The sequence below is a fragment of the Lynx canadensis genome, chromosome A3 (assembly GCF_007474595.2).
Source record: "Lynx canadensis isolate LIC74 chromosome A3, mLynCan4.pri.v2, whole genome shotgun sequence".
NCBI classification, from domain to species: Eukaryota; Metazoa; Chordata; class Mammalia; order Carnivora; family Felidae; genus Lynx; species Lynx canadensis.
In genome coordinates, this window is record NC_044305.1 from 72,733 (window position 1) to 100,032 (window position 27,300).

At 54.3% G+C, this 27,300-nt stretch overlaps 1 protein-coding gene across 1 annotated transcript in view; it reads right to left on the bottom strand.

Annotated features, from left to right (window-relative positions):
• MYT1 (myelin transcription factor 1) overlaps positions 1-26,744 on the bottom strand; it is a 49,330-nt gene extending 22,586 nt beyond the window's left edge. The window contains exons 1-10 of the mRNA XM_032592539.1: positions 26,652-26,744; positions 18,142-18,196; positions 17,122-17,152; positions 10,886-10,948; positions 9,951-10,198; positions 7,704-8,636; positions 5,845-5,979; positions 5,200-5,290; positions 4,052-4,165; positions 988-1,202 (exon numbers count right to left, since the gene is read on the bottom strand). Coding sequence (XP_032448430.1) covers positions 988-1,202; positions 4,052-4,165; positions 5,200-5,290; positions 5,845-5,979; positions 7,704-8,636; positions 9,951-10,198; positions 10,886-10,948; positions 17,122-17,152; positions 18,142-18,196 — 1,885 coding nt within the window. The 5' untranslated portion in view covers positions 26,652-26,744. The remainder of the gene's footprint in view (positions 1-987; positions 1,203-4,051; positions 4,166-5,199; positions 5,291-5,844; positions 5,980-7,703; positions 8,637-9,950; positions 10,199-10,885; positions 10,949-17,121; positions 17,153-18,141; positions 18,197-26,651) is intronic.
• Between the last annotated feature and the right edge of the window lie 556 nt (positions 26,745-27,300).

Sequence of the window (27,300 nt, forward strand, 5' to 3'; positions counted from 1 at the left end):
ACATCTCAAAAGGCTGATTTTGGTGTCCCCATGATACCACTTCAATAAAGTAACATTACTGTTCAAACAAACGTGACAAATGAGGACATAAAATGTTATCTCTTCCAGAAATTGTACGGTAGTCATAAAGTGACTCTCAAGCATGACATTTCTGATATCATAATATCACCAGTAAGTTTCCAGATATACGAAAAGCTCCTTGTGAGTGTTTGTTGGTGCCTGTACGTGGTGGCAGGAAACCCCTGGCCCTAACAAGGGGAAGAGGTGTCCACACTGTAGCTGGCAGCTGCATCAGTTAGGATTTTCATTATTAACATGACAGAAACTCCTCACTGCTGCATTTCAGGGCCAAATACCCACTCCGAGATGCCAGTTCCAGTCTCGTGGGCACACTTCCATTTCATGTGTGTTTCCAGGGCTAAGGGGCTTGCAACCCACAGATTAGTACACTGAGTAACCAAAACAGTAAGGCAGGATTTTTCTCAAAAGTTTGTAGGAATGCATTTTGTTAGTTACAAGTATCCAGAACACTTGTGGCTAACACAACACACTGTATCCAGCAAGATGGTCCACGTGCAGGAAAGCGAATAGCTTCTGTCAGGCACCCAGGCTCAGCACAGTCTGGCTGAGTTGTCTGAGCCCCTGCAGAGTGGACCGTATCAGGGAAGTTACTCTCAAGCCTTTGGACATGCACACCATAAAGGACTTGGGTTGTTTTGTTTTTTGTTTTTTGTTTTTTGTTTTTTATTTGGGGGGGGAAGTTGTTTGTTTTTTTCACAAATAGTGAAGAGATACATCAAGCTTGATGGGGAACATGGTGGCAGAAACATGGGGGAAATATAGACCCTGGGAAAGCCACCTCAGTGGACACTGGGACAGCTAGGGTCCCCTAGGGGAGAGATTTCCTGCATGCTCCTGGCGAAGGGGGTCCCTCCTCCCCCATCTCTCAAACCCTGCGTCTCCCAGGAGCAGATCTCCCCTACTTACATTTAAAGGCTTTAGGTGAGGTTTCGCTGGTCTGAATCTTTGGGGCAAGCATGCGTTTGCCAAAAACCTGAGCGTCAAAACTTGCGTAGTCAAAGGTGACCTTGGAGAACTTCTCCAGCTCCTTGGCCAGGTTGGCCCTGGGTGTAGCAGGGGCCACACTGGGCCGATAGCTTCCATACGGAGGGACTTCAAGCTGCTTCACGAAGCACATGGGCCTGAGGTGCGGATAGAGGTGCAGAACCATGAGGACAGGGCTCAGGGACCCCATGCCCCATCCCACAGCCTGGGCAGGAACCCTTCAGAACCCTCTGTGCACAGAGACCCTCCGCCATGTCCCTCTACTAAACGGTGCCTGGGACCTGATCTATATGAAGAACTGGAACCTTGGAGAAACAATGCCATGTGCCCTTGCAGATGGCATTAGCCAGAGAGGGAGGGCCCTAGACTTTGCCCCAGAACTTAGGTGAGCAGGTTTCAAACTGCTCTGCTACAAGAGGTATGAGTCCTTGGCAGGCAACCCTACAGGGGCATCCCTAGGACGGTGGCTAGCCACACCTAGACAGAATTCTCCTGGTGGAATAACAGAACTCCCCAGTGAGGAGGGAGTCAGGGCATCTAGAGGGGACGGGGTGTGTTTCTGAGAATCAGGCTCAGGGAGGGCCCAACTCAGCTTTAGCCCTCACTACCCTTTGCTCGAAGGCAGTTGAGAAGAGCCCTGGTGGGGCTGAAAGAGTTAAGGACAGGAACGAAAGGGCCACGGCAGGCATTCAGTTCATCATCTCTGAAGCCCTTGGAAGAGCTCAGAGTTTTGAATGCACAAGAGCTAGCATGAAGGCACCAGCCCAGACAGCACAGGATCCAGGGCAGGAAGAGCAGCCAGGTGGAGACTGGCCACCGCACAAGGTGTGAACAGGCTTCTGCGCTACCAGCTCAGAGAGAAGGAAAAGAGGAAGGGAGGCCTGGGAGACCCATCTGCACACCCACTCTCTCTTTGCTCCTGAGTCTGCACCAAGAAATGACTTCAGTCTGAAAAGAGTGGATCACAAGAATTAAGAAGGGGTCAATGGTGAGGTCTTCAAGGGGCTGAGTACTACAAGAACTTGCATGTGGCCCCAAAACAGGAGCCTGGTGACAGAAAGACCTGCAGCCATGAAGAGACCAGCTCTGAGTCTGGACCTTGGAAAAGCAGATACCCCCAAGCATGGGCACGTTCTCCTTCCCCAAGGAGGGTGGAAGGGCCTGGTAGCATCTGAAGAAGTTACTGGAGTGTGCTCAGGCACCTCCCAGGAGAAAAGAGAATCCTAAATTTAACATTGGTACCATGGCTTCCTGGGCCAAGGCTCCATCCCACAGCAAAGACAAAGTGTCTGTGACACTAGCAGAGATTTGCAAAGGCTCTCCCCACACCCCAGGGCGTGACACCCAGAAACATGGCCACGCAGAATGAACAGAACCTGAACAGAAGGCTTCTGCATCCTGGTCACCATCACGACCATTGGAGAGGTTCCTCACCACGGCCCGGGGAAGCAAAACATCACTATCGTGTTCAAGCCTCATGAGATACTTTCGAAGCCCACAAGAAAACATTGTTGCCCACTTTTACAGGCAAACAAATGGAGGTCAGACTTCCTGGGGGCACAGCCGCCATGTCTGGAGCCTCCTTGCCCCCCACCCTGGGCTCACTGGGCCTCACCTGCCTGCTGGTTTGGCATGTTACCAGTGACTTAGATTGAGGCAGGAAAAGAATCGAGATAGTAAGTGGCAGGAAGCTGGAAAGAGCAGTTACAGGATGAAGGTAAGAAGCCGCTTCCAACCATCCTAAGAGCCAACAGGTGGACGGAAGCCAACCGGATGTGCAGGGCCAAAGACACGCATAGACGGAAGCACAGGAAGGTGAGGCCCCGACCCCGGCCCTGGGCCCGCCCAGAGACTCCACACATGGGACCCACAGAGCAGGTCAAGGCGGGCAGCCAAGTTCCTCTGGTTGAGAATTTGCCAGGCACACACCAGGGTTGGACGGGCCCTGAAAGGAGGCGGGCCCCTCTCCAGACCAGGGTTCATGCTATTGCCCATGTCTGTGACTTCCAGGTGTTAGGCCTTTTCAGGGTACAGTGGCCCTCATCTCCCACATTCTCCTTTGGGAGGCAGACATGGAACTGTGGTCTGGAAAACTGAGGAAGGGGAAGAATGTATGAATCCTAGTCCCTCAGAGAAACAGGAAGCAGCGTGTCCGCTGAGGGAGGACAGTGAGGGGTGGGGTAAGGGAATCACCCAACGGGTAGAGAACTATGTTGAAGAGCAAGACCCTGAAGCCAAGCTGGCCGGGGGCCAGTGCCAACTCCCCCAGCCAGTAGGTGTTACCTTGGGCAAGTTCCCGAGACTCTGGCCTTACTTGTGGTACCCGCTTCACAGGGTCACATGGATGGCAGGAATGCTAAGCAAATGCATTCTGAGTGCTCTTTCAGGAGCCCCCTTATTGCTGACACGTGTCTACATGCACGCACACACGTGTGCACACGTGAACACATGCATACGCACACACACACAGGCGCACTGCTGCCTCAGAACCTCTGGGGCCAATGCTCTGAAGGGTACCACATGCACCCACTCCTCTCCCTTGGTTTATGGTCCTTCCTTGGAGTGAGACAGCCAGAAGGAGCAGTTCCGGTGCTTCTGGACAGCAGTGACCCTCGGCTGGTGTGGTCTGCCCTCTGGAGACAGGACCAGCGTCTCCACAAACAAATCCCTGAGTAATCTCAAGCGGTGAGATCAGACGCCTTTGGGGAGAGCAAGGCAGGGGCAGCCTCATGGGTGTTTGTGCCACAGCCGAAGCACCGGTGAGGGGGGCAGATGTCAGATGCTGTCCTGTGTGTGCCCAGAAACTGTCCTCTGGGAGGCCCCAAGGGCAGCTGAGGGCATCAGCACGCACATGCACATGCACATGCACACACATGCAAGCATAAACACTCACACACGCACACATACACACACATGCACATGTGGGAAGCCTCCTCTAACCATTTTGGGAGGCAGCCCCTTCAGTTGTGTGGCTCAATTCACTCACCTGAGGATCCGATCTGAATTGGAGCTATTCTTGGAAGGATCTCCCCCTTGCGGCTGTTGCTTCTCATGAGATTTGGCTAATTTTTCAGCAGCAGCAATGGGGCATCCGGACAAACTAGAGAAAAGGCAAGGAGGGCAGCTGAGCATTCTCCTTCAGATCCTGCCTGTCCAAGCCCAGAAGCCCACAGACACCAGCAGGAGCCCAGAGAAGGCTCCTGTCTCTCCAGGCCTGTCCTCAAGCCCTCAAGGTAGCAGCTGCACAGTCACTTTCTGCTTTGGGAAATTCTAAGCAATGATGCACACAGACAAAGTACATCCTAAAAGCCTTCAGGGCTCTGGGCAAAGGCACCTCCTCTAGGCAGGTCTGGGCAATGGGCCTGCCTCTCACCTCCCTGCTCTCCCCCGATATGCCAACACGTCTCTGGCTCAACTCAGGGAAGCCCAGGGCCCCATGGGCCACACAACCTGGGTGCTAACCCTAGAGGTTACAGACTGTACCAGGGCCACAGCAAGAGGCCCCAGCCCTTCCTAGGGAAGCACCCAACCTGGGACATCAGGGAAGCAACTTCATCTGTCAGGACAGAGCTGACCATGGCTGCTGGAGAGGTGACTAGTCACAAAAGGGCTCAGGAATTTAGCCTCTTCTCAATGAAGTGACCTCAAAAGCTCTGGCCTCCTTTGTGAGAGCACGTCCCATCACAGCCCTGCTGCCCAGGGCGCTCCAGGCAAGGGTGGGGGGTGTGGTCACCTCTCACTGTGGAAAACAGCAGATGGCTAAACCCTGAGTGCATCATGGGAGTCTCGCTTCTACCTGGGTCTCAGAAGCCACAGTGTAGCCCAGAGCTCGGTCCTGGCCAGCCAAGGCCCACCACGAGCAAAAGCTAGAGTGCAGAAGCTTCCCAAACGTCTCACGGCCTCCACCTGGCTTTCCCGACAGGCAGCAGGCCTCTCTGAAGAGCACATACCCATCCCTGCAGCCGCCCTCTGGTCTCTCAGGACCCCACCACAGCGACCATGCCTCTGGGTGCCACGCTGACTCCCCGCCAAGGGGCCTGCTCCAACCTTGCACCCGTCCCAGGCCAGGGCTCAGCCCACGGCCCCGCCCACCCCACCACACAGCCCTCACCACTCCCAGCGCAGCCCGAGTACCTTCTGTGCGTGTTGCGGTTACTGTTCACGTGGCCTTGACCTGTACAACCAGGAGTGGGGCACTTGAGCACATTCTCGTGCATAGCCAAGACTGGAAGAGAACCAGGGAGAGGGAGATGGTGAGCCCCACCAAGGAACATGGAGGAGCCCCATCTGAAGTCTCCAACTCTGCAGGGCGGCAACTTAGAGCAGCAACCCAGAGTGGCTCCCAAGCCTCAGCCCAGTCGAGGCACACTCCCTCCCGCTGTGGCCCCTGCTTCCCTCGCCTTCAAACCCCCTGGTTGTTCTGTGAGTCACCCTTTGAAATGAATGCTCACAATTACTGCCTCTAGCTTAGGAGTGAAAAAGCTTAGGCTTTCTCCTCGTGGCCCTCAGAGCACAGATGGCTGGCTCTTCCCTGGCTTGCTGGCTCCTCCTCCCTCCCGAGTACCTGCGTTTGTGGCAGGCCCTCCTGGGGGCCCTGACCCTGGCTGCCGTCTCAAGGTAGGTAAATGGGCACACTCCACATCCCCGGCCATGTAGGACTCAAGTTTGGGCACCTGGACAGTGCCAATCCAAAGGGACAGGGCCCTGGGGTGGGGGTGGGGGTGGGGGGCTACATCATCCAAACACCAGAGATGGCTTGAGCTGTGCATAGCTACTCACTCTCCGGGGGAATCCTGTCCTTGTGGGGGCAACCAGATAGGCTGCGGTGGTGAGGGTACAGCCCTGTCACATGGCCAGTGCCATCACAGCCTGGTGTTGGACACTTGATCTCGCGCTTCTCAGCTCTGGAGGGATCTAAACACACAAGAGGCATCGGTTAGAGGGTAGCCAGAAAGCCAAGTGGGGAGGAGGACGGAACAGCCATGACTCTTCATTCCGGCTGTCCAGAGAGGAGAGTGGCCAGACTGCCCGAGAGCCTGAGAGGGACCAGGGGATGGCTAGCTAGTTCTGAAGAAACTGGTCCACATCAACTGTCCTCATGGAAAAGCCCAGAAGCTGCCCAAACTGTAAGTTTGTAAACTGCCCAAACATGTAGTAAGTTGTGCAGCATTTTAAAGAGGACAACCCAGGTAGCAGCTGGTGCCCTCTTTCCCTGCTCCTCCTGACTTGTGTGAGTCCCACTCAGGGTGGGGCCGTGCCTCCAAGAGCCCCCATGCCTTGAGGTCCAGCCTCTGCACAGAGAGGTGAAAGAGGTGATGAGGTCCCTGCCAGGATATGTCCTTTGGATTTGACAAAGTGACGAGGACAAAGAAGTTAACTTGCCCAAAGCCACAGGACTAATATAAATGCCTGGGCAGAAACTTAAACTCAAAGCTCAGTTGCTGACCTCACCTAGGCTCTGCAGGCCCAGAGAGGTCACTGTTGAGTGTGGGGGCCAGAAGGGAACACCTGCCAGGACACAGATGATCCCCAGAGCACGGCCAGTGTCCCAGAGAAGTGCCTAGACGGAGCGGTTCCCCTGGGGAGAACACAGAACTCACACAACCACGCGCAGAATGCCCACCCCGGCTGAGGCAGAAACCCGAGCGGGTCCTAAAGTACAGGACCCCTGGCTCCTCCTCTTCACATTCAAACAGGCAGGAAGCTGGACCTTCACCAACCTAGCAGGCAGGGTCATCACAAATGATCCCCGGAGCCTGCCTCCTGAGCTGCTACCGCTGCCACACGGGCTGTAGCCGGGCTCGCGCTGTGGCGGTGCCTCGACATCAGTCGCATCTCGCCCACTGCCAGGTGCTTCCAGCGCCGCTGTTTGCCTCACCCTGAGGCTCTGTCCCCCGGGCCCGCGCCCTCAACTCTACCCCTGAAGGCAAGGCACCCTGCGTCTGGGTCCCCCCAATGTCCCACAGGCCTGCGTCACCCAAACACCTGCACCCGGGCTGTCACTCTGCCTGTGTCCCCCAGCCGTGCCACTCCCCAATAGTGTCCCACCAATATCCGCCCTGATCTGTGGTCCCCAAGCCCACCACCCTCAGGCTGATACCCTACACAGGCCTCAACACCCTGTCCCTAAATGTGTATCACATTTACCTAGGTCTCCTTGTGTCTGTGTTCCCTCAAGACTTGTGCTGGCCTGAATCTGGGCTCCCAAGCAGCTGTCCCCCACACCTGTGCCACTCTGAAGGGTGTCCCCTTGAGAGCTGTGTCCCTCAGTATCTGCCCCAGGCCTGTCTCACGTGAGGATTCCCAGAAAATCTGGGCCCTGTGTCCCCACCTGTCTTCCAGCTGGGGCTCCCCAGGGCTCACTCGAGTCTCTTCATGACCCAGGTGTGTCCCCCCAGGGTCTGCCTGTGTCTCTCCATGACCCAGCTGGGCCCCCCGGGCTGTGCCTGAGGTGCTGGGGCCAGCTCACTGTCCCTCCCACGCTCCTCCTCCCACCTGGAGCCCTGTGTCTGTCTCTGGATCGCCCTCTGTGAGAAGTGTGAGCATGCCTCTCACTCAGCCCGCATCCAGGCCTGCTGGGGACAACCCTGGACGCAGGCATTAAGGATGGGTGTGCGGGCCCGGGCCTCCGGCCCTACCTTTGCTGCAGTAGTTCTTCCGTGCGGCATCCAGAGGCCTCACCACCTTGCCCGGTTCACCGGGGCCCGGCTGGCCCTGCTCGGTGGGTGGGCAGCCTGGCTCGCAGACGGTTTGCACCTGCTCAGCCTTCAAGGCAATGGCCTGCTCCAGGAGGCCCAGGTTCCCACGTGTCATCATGTCATACATCTCTGACTCATCAGTGACCGCAGACTTCTGGGAGCGCGAGTCTTCGTCCTTGCCATCATCAGAGCGCACCTCCACGATGACAGAGTACTCGGGCTTGGGGCTGGGAGACGCTGGGTGCCGGGGTTCCGGGGCCTTCTGGGTGGGGGCATGGGGGGCATCCTCCTGACAGATCACATCGGGAGCGGCTACTTCTTCCTCCTCTTCCTCCTCCTCCTCCTCTTCCTCCTCCTCCTCTTCCTCCTCCTCCTCCTCTTCCTCCTCCTCCTCTTCTTCCTCCTCCTCCTCTTCCTCCTCCTCCTCTTCCTCCTCCTCCTCTTCCTCCTCCTCCTCTTCCTCCTCCTCCTCCTCTTCCTCCTCCTCCTCCTCCTCATTACCCAGGTTGACTTTCATCTTGCTTGACTCCTCGCTGACCATGCCCTCCCCAGACTGGGGACCCAGCTCCTGGGAGCGTTCCCTGGTGACTTCCATGACTTCCTCTGTATCCTCTGGCCGGATGAACACGTCCTTCTCCCCCTCATCACTGGTGGCCCCTTCTTCGGCCTCCTCCTGCACCAGGTGCACAACACCGGGGCCCGGCTTGGCCACCTGACCCAAATCCTCCCCAACTAGCGTCTCTACAGCAATCTGGCCCAAATTTAGGAGAGAAGTGGCGATGATCTCCTGATAACTGCTGTAGCTGCCCTTGGTGGGGCCCGTGGGGCTGCTGATGGGGTTGGATCCGAAGTGGGGCTTGACAGGGCTCCTTCCTGCACAAAATCGGAAACAAGTGTGAAGAGCACAAGAGGCGGGCTGTCCCAGCACAGCCTGGGGCTGTGGTCATTTCTGCCAGCCCCTCTGCCTGGACCTGGAGACACGGTGAACTTATTTTCAGTCCTAGATGGAGTAGTCACTGCTGTCTTTGAAGCTGAGGAGTACTCCAATATGTTTTACTAATGGTCCTCCCCTCGATGTTTACTTTCTCAAATCAAGTAAACCTGCATCTCATAAGATGGAGCTTAAAGCACCATCGGGTTTTTTTAATTGCTCCATAATTAACAAGTACTAAATGAATTTATGTTTTCAAAAGACTCAAAGTTGAACCTCTTAACTGCCATGGCTATGACGTAGCAGGTGTTCGCCACACACAGGCCCTGGAGGACAGTCGGCAGGAGTGTCCAGGGTGCAGGAGACAGCCCTGCCGTCTGGCCATTCCCAGAGGAGCCCAGCCAGGGCCGGTGCCCAGACGCCAAACTCACTCCTCAGTAAGAGAGCAGGCAAGCTAGTCCTTTCTACCTAGAGCCCTTGGGGCCACATACCGCTTGAGACACAACCGAAGACTCGGGAGGGAGGTGGGTGTAAGGACTCTCCCTGAATTGGCTCCAAAACAAAATAAAGCTCCATCTCAGACCCTGCAGGTTCAGAAGACACCGGCAGCTTTGGGGTGGGGGGTGCTGGGGGATTTGGACCTCAGGTCTCAGTCCCACCCCCAGGGTTCTGTAGTCTGCCGGCGTTCTCGGGGGACATGGACACTTTTACACCAGCATTTGCCAAAGTCTGGGTGCCCCAACGAGGCTGGTGCTGCTGAGCCCCACAGGGAAGAAAGTGAAACAAGGAATCCCTTCATTTCCCCCTGCCACTCCAGGCTTCCCTGGGCACCCCCACCGAGTCTCATCTGATGCCAAGCAGACCCCTCACTCCCACCCCCAGGCTATTCTTTCCCAGCGCCAAGTGGAGTGGGGTCTATCCCCCTCTGCTGTACATGAGACCCTCCCCCAAGCAGAGACGCACAGCCCATGTCCATCTGTCCATCCATCTCTCATATGCACATAGGCACACATCCACGGTCATGCACACAGTGTTCGCACAGAGATGCGCCCACAGACCCCCCAAGCACCCTGTACCAGCCCCTCTCCAGGAAGCCCCAACAAATGTCAGGACAAGACCTCGCTTGTTCTCAGGAATGGCTTCCTCGGCAGCCCTTTCACTAACTCAGAGTGGGCCCCCTCCCCACTCACAGGCTGTGATTCTCCAGGGCCACACTAAGCGCCCTTTATTTCAGGGGAGAAAGAGCCACAAAGCACCTTCAGCTGGTTCAGGACGATGAATCTCCTCCTGTCCTGACATTTCAGCCTCGTCCTCCTCCAGAGTTCCTTCCGATTCATCCGAAACAGAGGCGTCCTTCACCTCAGCATCCTCACTGCCGTCGGTGTCCACACTGTAGCCCTCGTCCAGAGCCAGCTTCAGGGGGTGGGACTTCCGCTTGGACACCAGGTGCTCTGGCTGGGCACCCTCCAGCTTCCTCTTCTTGGCCAGAGGGCAGCTCTGCAAACTGGGAGGAAGGAGACCAGGCCAGGGGCCACCTTGTCAACACCCCCTGGGGGGTCCTCCCTCCGGCTCCTCCCCTCACCCTCCGCAGCCCCTTTCCCTGTTGTGAAAGTTTGTCTTTGCGTCTCATCACCAACCCAAGCCAGAAGCCCCACATTCAAGACTGGCAGGCTGATGTGTTTAAAATTTTACATTAATTGTCCACATTAAAAACTTAGATTATTTCCTGCTTCTCTCATGAGACCTAACCTCAGCAGTCCCATCCCAACGGCACCCCCTGTTGGGAGGGGGAGGGGACTGGCCCCAGGCCGCTCTGCTTCACATCCTCTGCAGGACACAGCCCGATTCCTCCCACCAAGCAGGTCAGCAGGGTCCCCGGCGCCCTTCCTTCTCCACCTCCAGACCCTGCACACCCTCACCCACTGAAGTCAAGCTGACACCCCAGGACGACAACAGCGACAACCAGGTCATTTGGGTCATCAGTGTGTACGAGGTCTGCTCTGAGCTCTCCCCCATGGACTCATCCAGCCTTACAGCCCCCAACAGAGAGACTGCGGTATGACGTGCCACGACCACACCGGCCTCAGCAGCCGCAGGTGGAAATGGAAGGTTCTAGATCTACAAAGGGCCAGGAGTGGGGTTCCAGCTCCCCAGCAGCCCAACATCTCTCCCAGGAACCCCCTTACCTTACCTGCGGTGCCTGGAGTACTTGCCCCGGATGTGTCCTGAGCCGGTGCACCCTGGGGTGGGGCAGCTGGGGGGAGACAAGCAGGACTGGTCACTCAGGGGAAGGACCCGCCCACCCCAGGCCCTCACCCTGAGGAGCAGAAGATTGTCTCCAAACAGTGTGTCTCAGAATGGCTGCTTGCAGTTTGCTAAAAATTAATGAAATAACTCACCCCATTTAAATAAACGAATGGTTCATTGCAATTTTATGAGCGTGTTTAATTAAAGATCTGTATGTACGAGACCAAGACTTCCAACATCGGCGCCTCCTAGATGGCTTCTTTTTTCTGTGGATAAGTCTTTCCCACTGCAGGCGAACTGCAGGCTTCCAAGCAGCTGGGACACAGGACCCTCTGTGGAGCCCCCAGAACCAGCACCTGAGGCTGGCCCAAGGGCAGAGCAGAAACACTGGGCTTCTCCATGGCCATCGCTGGTGCTGTGAGGCCTGCAGCCCCTGCCAGGCATGCCCTTGGCCTGGCAAAGTAAGCAAGTACCTCCAGGCAGGAACGGCTCTGTGTAAATATCCAGGCCTGGCCCAAGCTACAGGCCCCCAGCTGCCACCCTCCTCCAGAACCTGCAGCCTGGTGCAGGAAGGTGAGTCCAGGAAGGCTGATGACCCAGCCATAAGATGTGGGTGGGGGTGCCGCTGGGCCTCGTGCTTCCCCCCCGGGGGCCAGGTAATGCGGTTAAAGGTGCGGCCCCCAGGAGTTCCCCACTCTCCACTGTCATCTGTCTCCCCACTGAACCAAACCACAGAAAGCTCTGGAAACTTCTGATCGTGGGCACAGGGTACGCCACCCAGCCCTCTTCTAGAGTCAGCTCCATGCGAGGCCACGGTCCTGTGGGCTGCTGAGCACATCCACAAGCCACAGACTGCAAGAAGCTGCCATCACCTCATTGTCCGGAATGGCAGATTGATGCCCGGAGAAACAGAGACAGCATGGGAGATCACCCAGAGGAGGGGCACCTGAGCTCCTCCTGGGAGGGGGGGCCGTCCCCAGGTGCCCAAGACAGGAAGACCTTGTTTTTAGGTTTTAGATCTAGGATTGGCATCACGGGGTCAGAGCTCCCCACCGCAGATCAGGCTTTCCCAGATCCTGCGAGGGAAGGACGGGGTGGGCCCCAGAAGGGGCATGGCCCTAGACTTCTGTCTAGGCACACCTGATAGTTTCTAATTTGATTGATCACGGACCTGACTGCAGAGCACTGTGGGCCCAAGTAGCCACGCAGGCCACACTTATCAACCGGTCGGGGAGAAACAGAACAGTCTGTGGAGACAGAGCCCCACCCACCCTGAGCTCACCAACAGCCCTCGGGGTAGCAAGGGGAAGCAACAGTGTCCCTGAGGCCCTCCCTGCAGCCCATGGCCACCATGGCTGATCTCAGTGCTGGTTTTCATGCGTTTAAAAGTTAGAAAGGAAAGGAGAAAGGGAAGAAGGGGAAAGGAGGAAAGGGAGGAATTGGGGAGAGAATGGGAGACAGGGAGGGAAGACGTGCCACATTTCGTTGTGGGTTTCCTTTCCAGACAGACAGGACTTAGCGCTGCCCCCAGCCTGTCTATTCTAAAATCTATGCCCCATGCTTGCTTTCACTCTCTCAAGAGCTAGCTTTGAGACTTTTCACAAAAGGTCCTTGTTATTGGGGATTTGAAGCTGAGGTCCCAATTAGCCGATTAATCACTGAGTTAATCAGGCAATTATGTGACAGCTGCCGTGGAGGCCTGCAGGCCACTGGCACTGCCCCCAAACACGTCACCAGCTCCAAGCCACACCTCCACCCGCCAGTTCAGAAGAGTCCTGGCCTCCAGCCTAAACGGAGCAGGATAGGCTGGGAGCCCACGTGTGTGGAGCAGGTGAGGGCCACTCTGGGAGGAGAGGCTGGAACCCCCACGCTCCTGCCCTCCACGCAGCAGCCAAGGGAACGTCCAACAAGGGCAACGTGAGACCTGACCAAAGCCCAGGGGCTGCGATGCCAGCAGCCTATGCCTCCCAGTTCACACAGCTTCCCCTACAAGCTTCCCCAGCGTGGCGTCGCTGAGGCCCAGAGGGTGCTCAGGGCCAGAGTGTGGAAGCAGCACCAGCTCCAGGCATCTGGAGCCTCTTCCCAGCATGTGGGATGAGGAAGACCCAGCCAAACCCTGTCCCTGAACCCCCCAGGCTCCCTGAGTGTGGCAGAGACGGAGAGATGGTCAGGAAGGCTCACAGACTGCCTACTCACAGTCAGCACTGAGCAGGGTCCGGGCCACCGCTCTGAGGTGTCTGAACATAGACAACAGGTGTCAAGGGAAGTCGAGGCCGAGGCCGAGGCCAGGAGGAGCCAGATCCCAGCTGGAGCCCCACACTCAGCTCCCGTTCCTCCAAGGGATTGGCCTCCCTCCAGCCCCCTGGAGACAGGTGGAGAGCTCCGCCCCCACTCCCATCTGTCCCATAGGCAGGAGCTGACCACTGGCTAACAGGAGGCCCTCAGCTGAGGTCAGGTGGGCTGGGCGGGAACCAGGGTGCAGTGATGACAGATGGGCAACTCTCCTGGAACCTGGAGGCGGCTCCAGAAGGGGTCCAACCGCTTCCGTCTGCAAAGGAGTTGGGTGCCCCAACTTCACACTAGCCGTCGCCTCTAGCAGAGTCACTCTGAGGTTGTGTGACGGCAGATGGGCCCAGACCAAGACACAAATGAAGTGTCTATTGGTTCTTTACTAACGTGAAGGGGAAAAACACCAGATCCATTTGCTCTCTCTTGGGCGCTCGGTATTAATTTCAGGGCACGGAACAGCAAAGTGGGCTCCAGAGGCAGGAGAAGGCGATGAGAGCCTCACCCACTCCTGGCCAACCTTCTGCTCTGCTCTCATCACAACAGCCGCCATGCCACTGCCCCGAGAACAAGCAGCTTCCTGGGAGCTCTGCGTGAGCTGGGGAAGACAGACCGGAGCAGGGGATGGCAGCAAGTTCTGGGAGGCATCATTCCCTCATCCGGGTGGCGAGCCCCCAAGTGGAGCTTCACCCTAACGCAGCCCCCCTTCCAGTGATGCTGCATGACTTCGTCTAACATCACAACGTTTCTCTTCCAGGTCCCAGCGAGTTCTCTCCCTGTGCTGGCGTCTTTCGTGTACACCTCACCAGGACGGGGGTCTCTTCTGCTTGTGCGGCACAGCCGCTGCCGTGCCAGAGGGGGAAGAAGTCCTGGCTTGCAGCATTTGCCCATTCTTGTGGCGCAAAGGTGCCTAGGGCGGCTGACGTGCAAATAAAGGGGTGAGAGCCGCGAGGGCACCACAGATCACAACCCCACGTGTAGCTCACGGCCGGTGCACGGTTGTGAACACAGGAGTGACTGGCACCTTCCCGGCAGGACATGGGCAGTTTTTTGGCATAGACCTCTCCATTTCACTCCAAGCAGCCATTCCCCAAAACCAGAAGAATTGCCGAAGACCTTGCTGCTAGCAGACATGAATGCGTTTGTCCCTAGTTTCCCCACTAAAAAATATAAGGGTCTCACTATCACCAAGTAAATAGGTTGAGACCACATAAAAAATGAAGGTGCTCACGCAACCCTCTCCCATGCACTGGCTGGGTCCTCTCTGAGAATATTTCAGAACAAATCTATTCTCAGAGTCATTTTTGGTTCTGCTATTGCAGAATTATGAGAGAATACCTAGCCCTTTGGATCTGCCTTTCCAACTGCCGCCGTGACTTCATCTCTTGCCCAAATTAACGGCTATTACCAAACCCCAGAGCTTCCTCTGGTGCTATGCCCAGCCTCCTCCCCTTCACTGTCCTGAAGATGTCCCCACTGAACGTCACACGGCCCAGGGGAAGTGGTACCTCCTCCTGGAAACCAGCTCTCGCCCTGTGCCCCTGCCTCTTTGAGCATCCATCCACTGGCCCACCCATCGGAGAGGGCACCTCCCCTCCAGCGAGCTAACCCTGTGCTCAGGGAAAGCGCATTCTGTGCAGCTTCCATCGGCCTGGTCTGGCTGCCTTTCCACCCTCACCCTCCCACCCTGTGACCGAGGCTAGGGCTTTGAGCAGTGGAGTGTGTGATTCAGCGCTTGTGGTTGGACAAACTTTAGCCCTCTGAGCCTCAGTTTCCCCACTTCACAAACAGGACAATAATAGCCCTGGGAACCGTGTCCTAAGAGCAACACTATGCTGTGCAGCTATAGCAGAGATCGCCACACACCTGGGCTCTGAGTATGTGGCCTCCCTTTGTGCCCCTTCCTTTCTGTTACCAACTTATAGCCTCAACAGTTAGAGGGATGCTGGGACACTCTGGGGTCCTCTCCTTTCCCTGGCTGGCAAAAGCCACTCATCAACAGGTCTGGTGAAGAATAAGACAGTCCTGGGGTGCCTGGGTGGCTCAGTAAGTTGAGCGTCTGACTTTGGCTCAGGTCATGATCTCACAGTCCATGAGTTTGAGCCCCACGTTGGGCTCTGTGCTGACAGCCCGGAGCCTGGAGCCTGCTTCGGATTCTGTGTCTCCTTCTCTCTCTGCCCCTCTGCCTCTCACGCTCTGTCTGTCTCTCTCTCAAAAATAAATAAACATTAAGAAGAAGAAGGAGGAGGAGGAAGAGGAGGAGAAGACGGGGCACCTAGGTGGCTCAGTCGGTTAAGTGTCTGACTTCGGCTCAGATCACGATCTCACAGTTGGTGAGTTCATTCGAGCCCCCCAGTCGGGATCTGTGCCGACAGCTCGGAGCCTGGAGCCTGCTTCAGATTCTGTGTCTCCCTCTGTCTCCTCCCCTCCCCTGCTCATGCTCTGTCTCTCCGTCTCTCAAAAATAAATAAGCATTGAAAAAAAATTTTTTAATAAAAATAAATTTAGAAGAAGAAATAGAAGAAGAAGACGACGATGACAGTCCTGGCCCCAGGCTTGTTCAGTTTAGTGAGAATCTTTCCCCCTAAGAACTGAGAAGCGCTGATGCCCTGGATTGATGCAGTTACGTAGGAAGAACCGTTCCAGGCTGGTGGCAGAGAGAGCAGGGAAGGAACATCACTGACCCTCAGAAACTAGACTGTTCTGCTTGTCCCCAGCTGGGGGTCTGGAAGATCACAGAAACCCCCCCTGGGGTGTGGTTGTCACCCGTGGCCCTTGAGCATGGACAGAGCACCAAGCCGATACAGTCCTTGCCCACTGTTCAGGGTGCGGGGGGCACTGGGGGCTCTGTGGTGTGCTCAGCACCAGAGCTGCCATTGGAAAGAGGGTGGCCTTGGAGCCCTTCCTTCCTCCAAGGATGAGCCTCTGGCAGGCGACCAAGTCTGGCTTCGTCTCACAGGAAATTTGTGAAAATTAAATGGGGCCCCTGGTGCCCACCTGACACACTGGGACCCTCGACAACATCACTTCCCTTTCTTCTCTCGTGTTTGAGCCAGAACACATTGGCACTACCCCTCCTCAGAAAAGGTGGGGAGAACTAGGGGCTGATTTTCTTGGTTGGTGGCAGGACGTCATCAGCGCTGTCTGAGCAAAACAGCACTGAGGGCTGGCACCAGAAGAGCCCAGGCCCACAGAGTCGCGAGTCCAAAGGATGTGTGGGTGGTGCTGGGGGAGCAGTCCTTACGCACAAGCACTGGGTGGCTTTCTCTCTGGCCTCCCCCACCCCCACCCCCCACAGCCCCAGGAGCTGAGCCCAGGACAGAAGCAAGCAGGTGAGGGCAAGTCGACCTCTGGGGAGGAGAGCCTGGCCTCTCTGCCCTGACCCAGCAAATCTCCGCAGTAGGCTGTCCTCCCTTCCTCCTCAGGGTGCTCATGCCTTGTGAGACGTGACCTAGAATCTGGAAAGTCACAGGGCTAAGCCATTACCAGATCACCAACACACAAAAACACTGTCTGCATCTAGAGTCAGCGGAAAACTTGGGACCTGGACAGCCAGCTTCCTCAACTCTGGCCAAACCACCAGACACAGAAGCATTTGTGAGAGCCCACTAACACAGCACCTTGTTGCTGGCTGGGGACCGTGGGGACTACCAGGGCCTGGTGGTGACCAGATGCGAGCGTATCTGTGCCCCTGTGTCGAGGCTGGCTGCACGGTAGGGCCAGGACAGAGGTGGAGGGAGGGCCGAGAAAGGTGAAGATAGCTGGACTCATGGCGAGGAGGAAAGGGGTTCGGGGGTGTGCTTGGTCAGTCCAAAGTGCCCAGTGTGGGACATTTTGGGTGTTCGGGGTCACAGGCATGCGCAATGCTGGGAGCTAGCAGAAAGCCTTTCTTACCTGAGGTCGGCACCTGTGGGCTCTGGGGGCACTGGGTGAGAGAAAGAGAGAAACAGGGAAACACATGTGGGAGTCCGAATTGAAAAGGCACATCGCCCTCATGGCACAAATGGAATCAAAAGCGGAGGCAATCCCAGTGAGAATGGAACCCCGTCCTTTCCTGACCTCCTGGTATGTCCTGCAGGGTCCAGTGGAGCGAGCTGCCACCTCTAACCTGACGCTGTGCCAGACTCTCCCCACGAGAGGCTGGTAGTTTTGCAGACTGGGTCAGACGCCCCACCTAATACAGGCTCTCCGGGCCCTCGGGGCCAGGATGGTTTCCCTTTCTCTAATTGCAGCTAGAAGTCAGCTTCCAGCAGGAAACTTGACCCAGCAGATAAAGCTGGACAGAGAGAACAGATGGGCCGAGTGGCTGGTCCCTCAGTGATGTAGGCCACCGGGGGCAACATGCACCGGGGTCCAACTGGGCAGCTCACCTGAGAAGCTCAGTGTTCTAGCCCCTCCGTGAAGGCCACCCACGCACGGGGACACGCAGCCCTGGCCCGTGTGTGCTCATGGAGTCAGGGAGGTGAGGCTGGCCAAGGGTTCAGCAGGGCCTTGGCTCCCTGTCTCCCCACCCCACTGCCAGTTAAATCTGACAACTGCCCATGGCCATCCAGCACCAAGACTGACGTCCTGGGAGGCAAGGAGGCTGGTGACGGGAGCCTGGCAGCGTCTCAGTTCCAAACAGAAAGGTCTGCTGGGCGAGCTCTGCTTTCCCCACTCTGTGGGACTGCCTGCCTCCTCACCTCCACCCCAGGCAGCTTTGTCTGGACCCCACAGCAGCCCTCCTAGGCACCTTGAAGCTGAAGAGGCCTGAAGCCGCCAGACACCATGGACCCCAACTGCCCAGCGTAAGGGGAGGAGCATCCCAGGGCCTGGTCATCACTGTGGGGTTCTGTTTTCCTGAGGAAAGTGACATTTACTGCTTTAGGGCCTGGGACTCACAGCCAGACCCAGCTGGGAGGGGACGGCACTCACCTCGGAGGGCCTTGGATCGCGTACGAGCCCGCTTATCCTCATGTTCTAAGCTCATCTGCAAGCAAAAACAACTGTGATGTTAGCCGAAACCCAGCACAGAACCACCCCTCGAGGGCCACACTGGACCTCCAGCCATTTTCTGGCTCAAGTTTTACTGGTGAAGGTGAATCTGTGACACAGAAAGACAAGGAGTGGGCTCCGAGGAGGGGGAGGCTTGAGACCAGGAGCAACAGGTACAGGGGAGGTGCTTCAGGACAGAGACCACCAGTCAAGGGGGGGTGGGGGGGGGGGCGTCCCTTGCCTCCTGCTCCCAGCCCTTCCACTGCCCCACACACACCAGAGCAGGAACCTCAGGCAGGAGCCCTACCCCACCCACCAGCTCTTCATAAATGTTAGGGTCTCATAGAATATGGCCTCCTGGCAAGGCTGAGGGTTCCACCCAGCACTCACTGGGGGTGGCAGGTGCTAAGGCACCATGGCAGGTCACCCACTGGGCCCCAGAGCCCGGCTTCCCACAGGAGTGAGTGCCTTACCACACTGGGATCATCCTCTTAGAAACGGGTGGCTGGGACTAGAACAGGCCTCCACAAAGTGTCCAGAAATGAATGACTTCAATTTTTACTGTGCCGTCCCAGGGAGAGCCCAAGGACAGGCGGCCTGAGCAGACCTTCCCTAACGTGAGACGGGACGCTCAATGAGTGTGTGCTCCTATGCTCGATGAGTGTGTGCTCCTACACTCCATGAGCGTGTGCTCTGAGAGGTACAGGGGCCGCCAAGGCACCACCACCCTGGGGAAACGAAATGCAAGTTATGACACCACTGTAAATGTTCTAATAGTCATGTTATAAATGTAAAAGGAAACATGAAGCAGATTTTAATAGTAAACTTTACTTAGCCTAACCTATCCAAAACATCATTTCAACAGTAATCAGTATAAAAAATTATGAATTGGATTCTGTTTTGTGCTAACTCTGAGAAATCCAGCATGTCTCCTGGATTCACAGCACATCTCAGTGTCACCGGCCACATGTTAAGTGCCCGTGGCCACTGTACCATATAGCCCAGCTTTAGAGGTGGGAAGCAGTCTCAGGTGAAAGCCGGTTAAAAACAGGAATGCAGGCCAAGGGGCCATCTGGACAGGACCCACAGTCCACCCTCCCAGGGATGTCCTTTCTCCCAGGAGAGGGTGAGTAGAGCTTCCCAAGGGGGATGGGGCACCCCACACAGTGGAGAACCCCTCATATCCTCTGGCCACCCCACCCGAGCCCATCAGTATACCCCACATTCCCTGCCCCCTGCTAACTTCCAAGGGGAACACTGCCTGTGTAGTCCCATGAGGGAGTCGAGGGAGAGCCTGCAGGAGGGTGAAGCCTGGGGACAAAGGTCACAGAGAGGCTTGAGGTGGGGGATGCCCCCAGGGGCTACAGGTCATCACCTAGGATCTTGGACCTATGTCACCCAGACAAATCTGGGCAGATATGTAATGAAGAGGTAGGAGATGGGTGGACCCCTGAAACATTCCTTGTCTCCAAGGGAGAGAGTCCCGGTGGGGAGGAACCTCTGCCTGGCAGGATGAACCCCAGGCACCCCAGGAGCCCCAGGAGGCTCCAGGAGAGCCAGGGCCCACAGGGCTCACCATCTGTCCCAGGCTGTAGCCGAGGTCGTCAAAGGGAAAGCCAGACAGTGGGAAGAGAAGCAGGAGAAAGCAAGGAAGGGCTACAAAAGTGGGGCTGTGGGGCCTCAAGACCTGCAAGAGACAAGTGCTGAGGTACCACCCTCCAAGAAAGAGAAGGAATCCCCCCAAGAGGTACGACAAAATTCGCAAAGTGAACCTCCCCCCCCCCCGGTGGCACTAACATGCAGTGATTTATGTGATTTGTTAAGGAAGAAAAATCAAAACCTGGGGTAATTTATGCAACCTGTCGACCCCAGGCTGCAGAGCCACGGTGCCATGAGCTCTGCGTTTATTACAGCCTTCCAAAAGCTTGGAAGACAATTACTATAATCTCTATTTTTAAAGCAGAGGTTCCCCGTGGACCAATGACTCATATTTAAAGTGAAGAGAGGAGCAGGTGTCAAAGGGACTTCATTACATTTATGAGCCTTCAAATGTCATCTGCACTGAGCCCGAGCGCAATGCCTTCCGATGTAGGCCGCACAATGGAGCTAATGCGTCTGATTGCCGGGCGCCTGCTTTCAGCTGAAATGCAATCTACAGCTCTTTTTTTTTTTTTTTTTTTTTTTTTGTCAGTTTTCCCAAGGAAATTGGCAATCATTCTGCTAGGTTAAAGCGTGCCTTGGCAATTTGGATTTCCTGCAGATAAATTATTCAAAGAGCAGAGAATAGAGAGAGTTGCAGGGATGCGTAATGGGCGCTGCTTGCAAACTGCGAGCTCCCATTGATGAAGCTAACAGCTGTGGCATTCATTTTGCTGAGCACCTTTCCATTTGCAATTTATCTGCATCAAACGGTCAATAAGTGAGAAGTTCTCTTCGGTGCATGTAGCTTTGATTTTAAAAGGGGGAAAAAAACTCAACCACAGGAAGAAAAATGGGTTAGCTCTTTAATATGAGGATGAATCTGTGAGACCCGATGACGTGGGACATCAACAACGAAGCAGGGAGACTTTGATTTCTGAGCCGTTTGAAACTAGCAGTGGTGGCTGCCTCGGAAGCATCTGGGCAAAGCTGTGATAAAACCAGCTCCACTTGATTTACGATTTACGTTGTTTTCCTTCCTGGAGAACTGAAAGCACTTCAGAGGTGGGTTCTCCTCTGGCCTCACGCCCTGTGTTGTAGACGGAGAACTGATGCCCATACAGCCCAGCACCGCCGAGGCTTGTGCTGCTTGGCTTACTGGCAGCCCCCCAGGGCCCTCTGTCCCTCGTCACACAAAGACAGGCCACTCACTGGTGCAAAGACAATGAGACACTCCCAGTGGTTCACTGATTTATTTTTAAAAACCATTTGTTCCAAGCACAAGCCAATCAAGTCCCTATTTTTGTACAGCCCAGAAATAACTGAATGGCCTCTCACCTGGAGGGTGAGAAGGTCCCCTTGTCACAGCCAAGCCAACCTCAACCCCCACTCTCACTGTGGGGCAGTGATCTCTCTCAAGAACATTGTCTGCGCTGTTTCCATAAGCCAACTTCATTCTGCCACCAGGAGCATGTCTAACAGCTTCCCTGTGCCCCTTAAACCATCACTCCACTCTAATAAATATTTCAGTAGTTCCATCTTCAATAGGAAAACTATGGGAGGAGAATAATTTACAAATGCAAATACATCCTGTTTTGCCACATCCATTAACCAAAGAGAATTGTCTCTTCACCCTTCCTTTTAACTTGCTTTGTTAGTACCATATAATGGGTCTCATTCAAGAAGGTGTTACTATTTTGTTCTGTAATGTATTTTTTTGTAAAGTCAAGATTAATCAGGTATGCTCTTTTTAAATACCAACGGTTCTCACAACACCATGCTACAAAGACCAGCCCCTTTTAAGACCTATCTGCATAGCACCCTTGCCAAAACTGAGTTCCTTAAGTTGGACATTTATAAACTTGGGAACCAAAAAAGCAAATGCAGTAATTATGCAGCCTTGAAACCCATGGGTTTGTCTGGATTCTTAGGCTGTGGTTGTCAGAAATGCACTCAGAACCCAGACACACAGCCAGTCACAAAGCAGAGAGAGCAGACTCTCAATGTCCGAGAACATCCAGTCATAGATTGTTCATGAGGTGTGCAATGATGCTTAACAGACTTCGTGCCAATCTTCTCCTTTACCCTCAGAGATCAGGTCTGCCCTACCCTCACCCCCACATTCAGGAGCATCCGTGGTGGTCTTGAAGGGGTGCCCCTCCCTCTTCTCTCTCTTACATCCTTCCTCTCCCTCTCTTCTTCTCTTTCTCTCTCTCTCAGTTCTTCTTGGCTCTTCCCAGGCATTCACAACTCCAGCTTCCTTCCTCTCCACCCTATGCCGTATCCCTGCCCTTCTGCATGGATGGCTAAGGGCCAAAGAACAGAATTCATGCTGAAGCTTTCCTGCCGCACCGCCCCCCCCCCAGCCCCTGTAGGAGGAGAGCCAGCCTCAGCACCCAGGTGGCAGGGTAGAGCTCAAGAGGGAGGGAACTGCTTAGACTTGGGAGCCTGGGTGGGAGTGAGGAGGCTCAATGAATCAGTGAAGACCTGAGGGTCTTAGGGATGATAGCTTCAGGGTGGGAGGTACTCCAGTCTTGGGAAACAGGAAACATCCCTGGGTGGCCTCTCAACAGTCAGGCCTGCACCTCCATTTTCCCACCCTTTCCCCCTCACTCTCCATTCCGTGCCTTGTCATTTCCCTCATGGCCCTCACTTCAGTCTGAAATAAGCTCATTCATTCATGCTTTCAAGGCCATTGCCTCTCCTATACAGAGCCAGGTACCATGGCTTCATTCACTGTTCAGCACATATTATGTAAGGACAGACAGACAGGTGAAAAGATGAATGACAATAGTTGGAAACATGTCTGAGATCCCGGAACTGCAAAATGTGGCCAGGAGCAGTTGGAAGGGGCTGAATAGGGACCAGACCCTGAAGCTGGGTGGGGTCCAGACCCCCTGAGACCACTGGGGACATTCATCCCACCCCTGGCCTGGAGGGAGAGACAGGTTAGTGTTCATTTTGTTTAGAATGTGTTCCAACAGCTAGCAAAGCTGGAAAATTAGACTGGACTTGGGACAATTTTTTAAATCCACAAGATTATATGGATTATAGCGTCTCTGTGGGAGGATTTTGGTGTTTTCCCTGCTGGAAGACCTAGACAAAGAGAGGGGAGCACTCACTGACTCCCAGGAGACCACAGGCAAACCTGCCTGGAAGGAAGGGGTGACATGGGATGCGGAGGGCGGAGGGACATAACAGGGGTGTGGCAGGGAACTGGCTGTCACCTACCATATTGGCTCCAACAGCATCTGCCAGTGTCCCCTTTCTCCAGGGGAAGGAAGGGGGGGCAATATGGGCTGTTTTATTCTCTCAATTGTGCACAGCCAAGGGCAATGCCAACCCAACTCACACATCACCACTGTGAAGCCCTTCCAGCAGATCCATGTACCTAACACTGAGATGAAGCTTCACTGAAGGATTTGGGAGCAGCATTAAAGTGTCTTCTTTGTTCCTTCTCCCCATCAAGCTTTCCAATAGAATCCTCCAGAACCCCCAGTGCCAGTCCCATATGCTGCTGCCTACCTGCACAATCTTCCTGGCTTCCTGTTCTTTCGAGCACATACCTGTATGACAGATCAAGAGTCAGCCCAAAGAGCAGCTTTCTTCTTCAAATGTGTACAGGTTCTACTACCTCAGGAACCCTCTGCACACATTCTGCTTTCCATTCTCTGATATGTGAGGCTAAATCACATGCCCACACCCCTGCTCCCCACCATGGCTACCACAGCACCCTTGGTTCCTTGAAATTATAGTTCTGTCGCCTCTTTGGGGGTGTCCAAATGCATGTCTGAAATTCTCCTGACACCCACCCATTGTTCGACCTACTGGCAGCTGAATAGAGCAGACTTTGCCTTGGTTTGTAGAAAGGATAACCCATGGAGCATTATCTAGCACATGTCTTGGGAGGGGTTCTCCTAACATCTCTGGGCAGGGAATTGTGGCTCACTCCAACCCCAAATTAAAAATTGTATGCAAACAGGGGTGCCTGAGTGGTTCACTTGGTTAAGCATCCTACTTCAACTCAGGTCATGATCTCATGGTTCATGAGTTCAAGCCCCTTGTCGGGATCTGTGCTGACAGCTCGGAGCCTGAACCCTGCTTCAGATTCTGAGTCCTCCTCTCTCTCTGCCCCTCCCCCACTTGTACTCTGTCTCTCTCTGTCTCTCAAAAATAAATAAGCATTTAAAAATTTTTTAATTATATGCAGACAAAGAAACAGAAAATAGACTCTTAACTATGGAGAACAAACTGCTAGTTACCAAAGGGGAGGTGCATTGGGGGGAGGGGGGAGAATGGGTGAAATAGGTGAAGAAGATTAAAAGCACACTTATCGTGATGAGCACTGAGTACCACATAGAATTGTTGAATCACTGCATTGTACACCTTAAATATAACACTGTATGTTAACTGTACTGGAAATTAAAAATAACTAAATAAATAAATTTTTAGAAAATTATAGTTATATAGTAGACACTCTGATAAAGCAGCCATGTCTGGGTCCATCTGTTTAAAACTCCAACATAGGGGCCTCTAGGTGGCTCAGCTGGTTAAGCGTCCAATTTCTGCTCAGGTCGTGATCTCACAGTTTGTGGGTTCGAGCCCTGTGTTGGAGTCTGTGCTGACAGCTCAGAGCTCGGAGCCTGCTTTGGATTCTCTGTCTCCCTCTCTTTGCCCCACCCCTGCTTGTGCTCTCTTGCTCTTTCTCTCTCTCAAATATAAATAAGTAAACATTAAAAAAAAGAAAAAGCTCCAACATAAATGGAATATCTACCTACCCAAGTGTAGGAATCTAGTAACATCCAGTGAAGCAGGCCAGAAAGGCCATGCCCAGTGGCACCTCCCTCCCTTGTCAGGAGGAAGGGCTGCTAAGCGTCCATGCAATCAACCTTCTCCTGGATTCATACCTGGAGTCCTCCATTCAATATTATGTGATTGGGGCCCAAATGTTTCATTCTTGAAGGTCAGGAGGAAGTTTAAGTACCTACCATCAACACCTATTCTTTTTCTCCTTAAGTTAAAAAATAAAAATAAAGAGCTCAACGCCCAGCACCTTCCCCAAACCCACAACCACCTAATCTTTTCTAACAGCCCCTTCACAGCCCATCTCTGAGCTGTCCACATGCCTGGTGCTGAAGCCAGAGGCACACAGCAAACCAAGCCATGAGTACCCACCCACTCACACGGGACTCCTCTGCTCCCACCACCCTCCAGGAACTGAGGCTCCACCACCCCACCCCCACCATGTAAAGCCATGTAAAGCCAGTCCCCACTTGCTGTGTGGCACTCTGCTCTCCCATGGCCTCCACTGCTCCCATGCTTTGGCCTCCCCAGCCTCCTCAGTCAGCACATACCACCCTACAGTCCTTCTGGAAATCCGCTCTGTCGAAGGAACATCCTCCCTCCTTGTCCGGCATCTTAGCTTCTCTGCTCAGAACAGTAACTCAGGCCCAAACTAGAAGTAAGACTCTCTAATGGGGCAGTTGTGAAACAGCCAGTGTTGCCAGGAAAGCCTGAGCAGGGGCCACCAGGCTGCTCACAGCAGGTCCTAACACCCTCTGCGCTTGTCAGCTGGAGCCACAGGGGGACAGCAACCTTCCTATCTGTCCCTTACACAGATCCCACAATTGTAGATACATGTTATCCAGAGCCCCTGGCCTCACATCAAATAACTTTGTCAGTCACAATATCTCTGTTTGAATGCTCAGCGCTGGAAAGGGGCAAATGAAGAAGGCAAATTTAAGGTGGAAAAAAAAAAACAAGATAAATAACAGTTTAATGCGATACTTCAAAACATCAAAACATCAAAATACATGATGTACAAAATACTAAAAATGTAAAGAAAGATAGGATCAGCATTTACTGACTTTTCCTTTTGCCTCAGGCTCCAACATGGCTCAGCATAGCAGTGATAACCCTACAGGAATAATAGTGGGAGTGGAAGTACTTAACAGGGTGCTACAAGAGACCCATTAGAACATATATTCTAGTCACCACATTCAAAGGAAAAGTGTTGGGTTTTAAGAGCAAACTACAAGCACCCTCAAGTGAAGTAGCCACCTAAAACTTTGTAGCCCTTCCAGACTACTCCCTGGGCCATCACATCTGGGTGGCCATGGCCTGCATCATGGCTTGGATCTTTGTTGGGGACCATCTCCATGTCAGGAAAATGAGAGACCAGAATCTGAGGCCTGGGAAGGAATGCCCACAAGCCTGTTGTCACTTTTACTTCCATCTCTGAGGGTCACCAGATCTTGGAAATCCAGCTTCATCCAGAGTATGTCATGGGAAGTTCTGGAATTGGAGGCTTGGTGTGGCTGTAGGCATATGGGATACCCTGGGTTGGGAGCATCCCTGGGGAGGCAGGGACCCTGAGTCACCTCCATCACTGAGTTCTAGTGGTGGCAGGTATGAGAAGGGCATGTACCATCTACCTCCACTTGGGAAGATGGAAATAAACATGATCAACATACCAAGGAGAAAGTCTACCAAGTATTCTCAGCCTACCTGGGCAACAGCTATGGACACAGCCCAGGTATGACCAGATCCAGAGCAGGGACCTGGCCAGAGGTGACAGTCTGTTGTCATATTTTAGTTTTACTCTGTTCAGAGTCGTTTTTCTTCCTTTAATTTTACAGTGACAAGATCACTGATGGTCCTAGCCCCCACTTACCCTCTCTCTAGACTGATGTGACCAGACTGAAAGTCACTTCCATGCCCATGCCTGGAAATGAGAAGGACCCCTGCCCAGACCTGGGGGTGGGGGGGGGGGGAGGTGTGGCAGGGCAGGGGCTGCCCTCCAGGTGTCTCACCTTGCTGCGTCTGCCCAGGAGGAGCCTCGAGTTCTTGCAGTTGCTGGCTTTGTCTCCTTGTGTCCACCTCTGACTCAGCAGCTCACCCCGGAACTCATTTTCTGAGGGTCAGAAAAAGAAAACCTAATGAAGACAGCTGTGCCGGCTCAAGGGGAGACAAGGGAAAACCTGGACTACTCTTTTCCAAAGCATTAATGTAAACCTTCTTTTCTGGAATCCATCAGAAAGACACACAATGTCACGGCCCCGTGGCTGTTCCAGGGACAAGGGACAGGAGCTCTCTGAAGAAAACTGGTCTATGATTGGGATGCTCAGAGGCTCCTAGCACCCTACATTCCTGCACCATCTTCCTGGAACCTGCCTCCAGTGGGTGTGGTTTCCATGAGCAGCCACTCCAACCAGGGGGCTGGTGCAAGTCCAACACTTTGCCTGCTTTGCCTTCCCTCTGCCCTGGTCCTCGCCATCTTTCCTCTCCTTTCTGCCTCTCTCCAGGGCAATGTCTCCAGTCGACATTTAATTTCTCACATAAATTCATGTGTCTAAGCAGAGGCTGAAGGCATCAGCTGGACATGACAAAGAAATGCCTATTCCCTGCATGGCACTCCCTGTTTCCATGACAACTAGCTTTCTACAACTGCAGCTTTTCAAA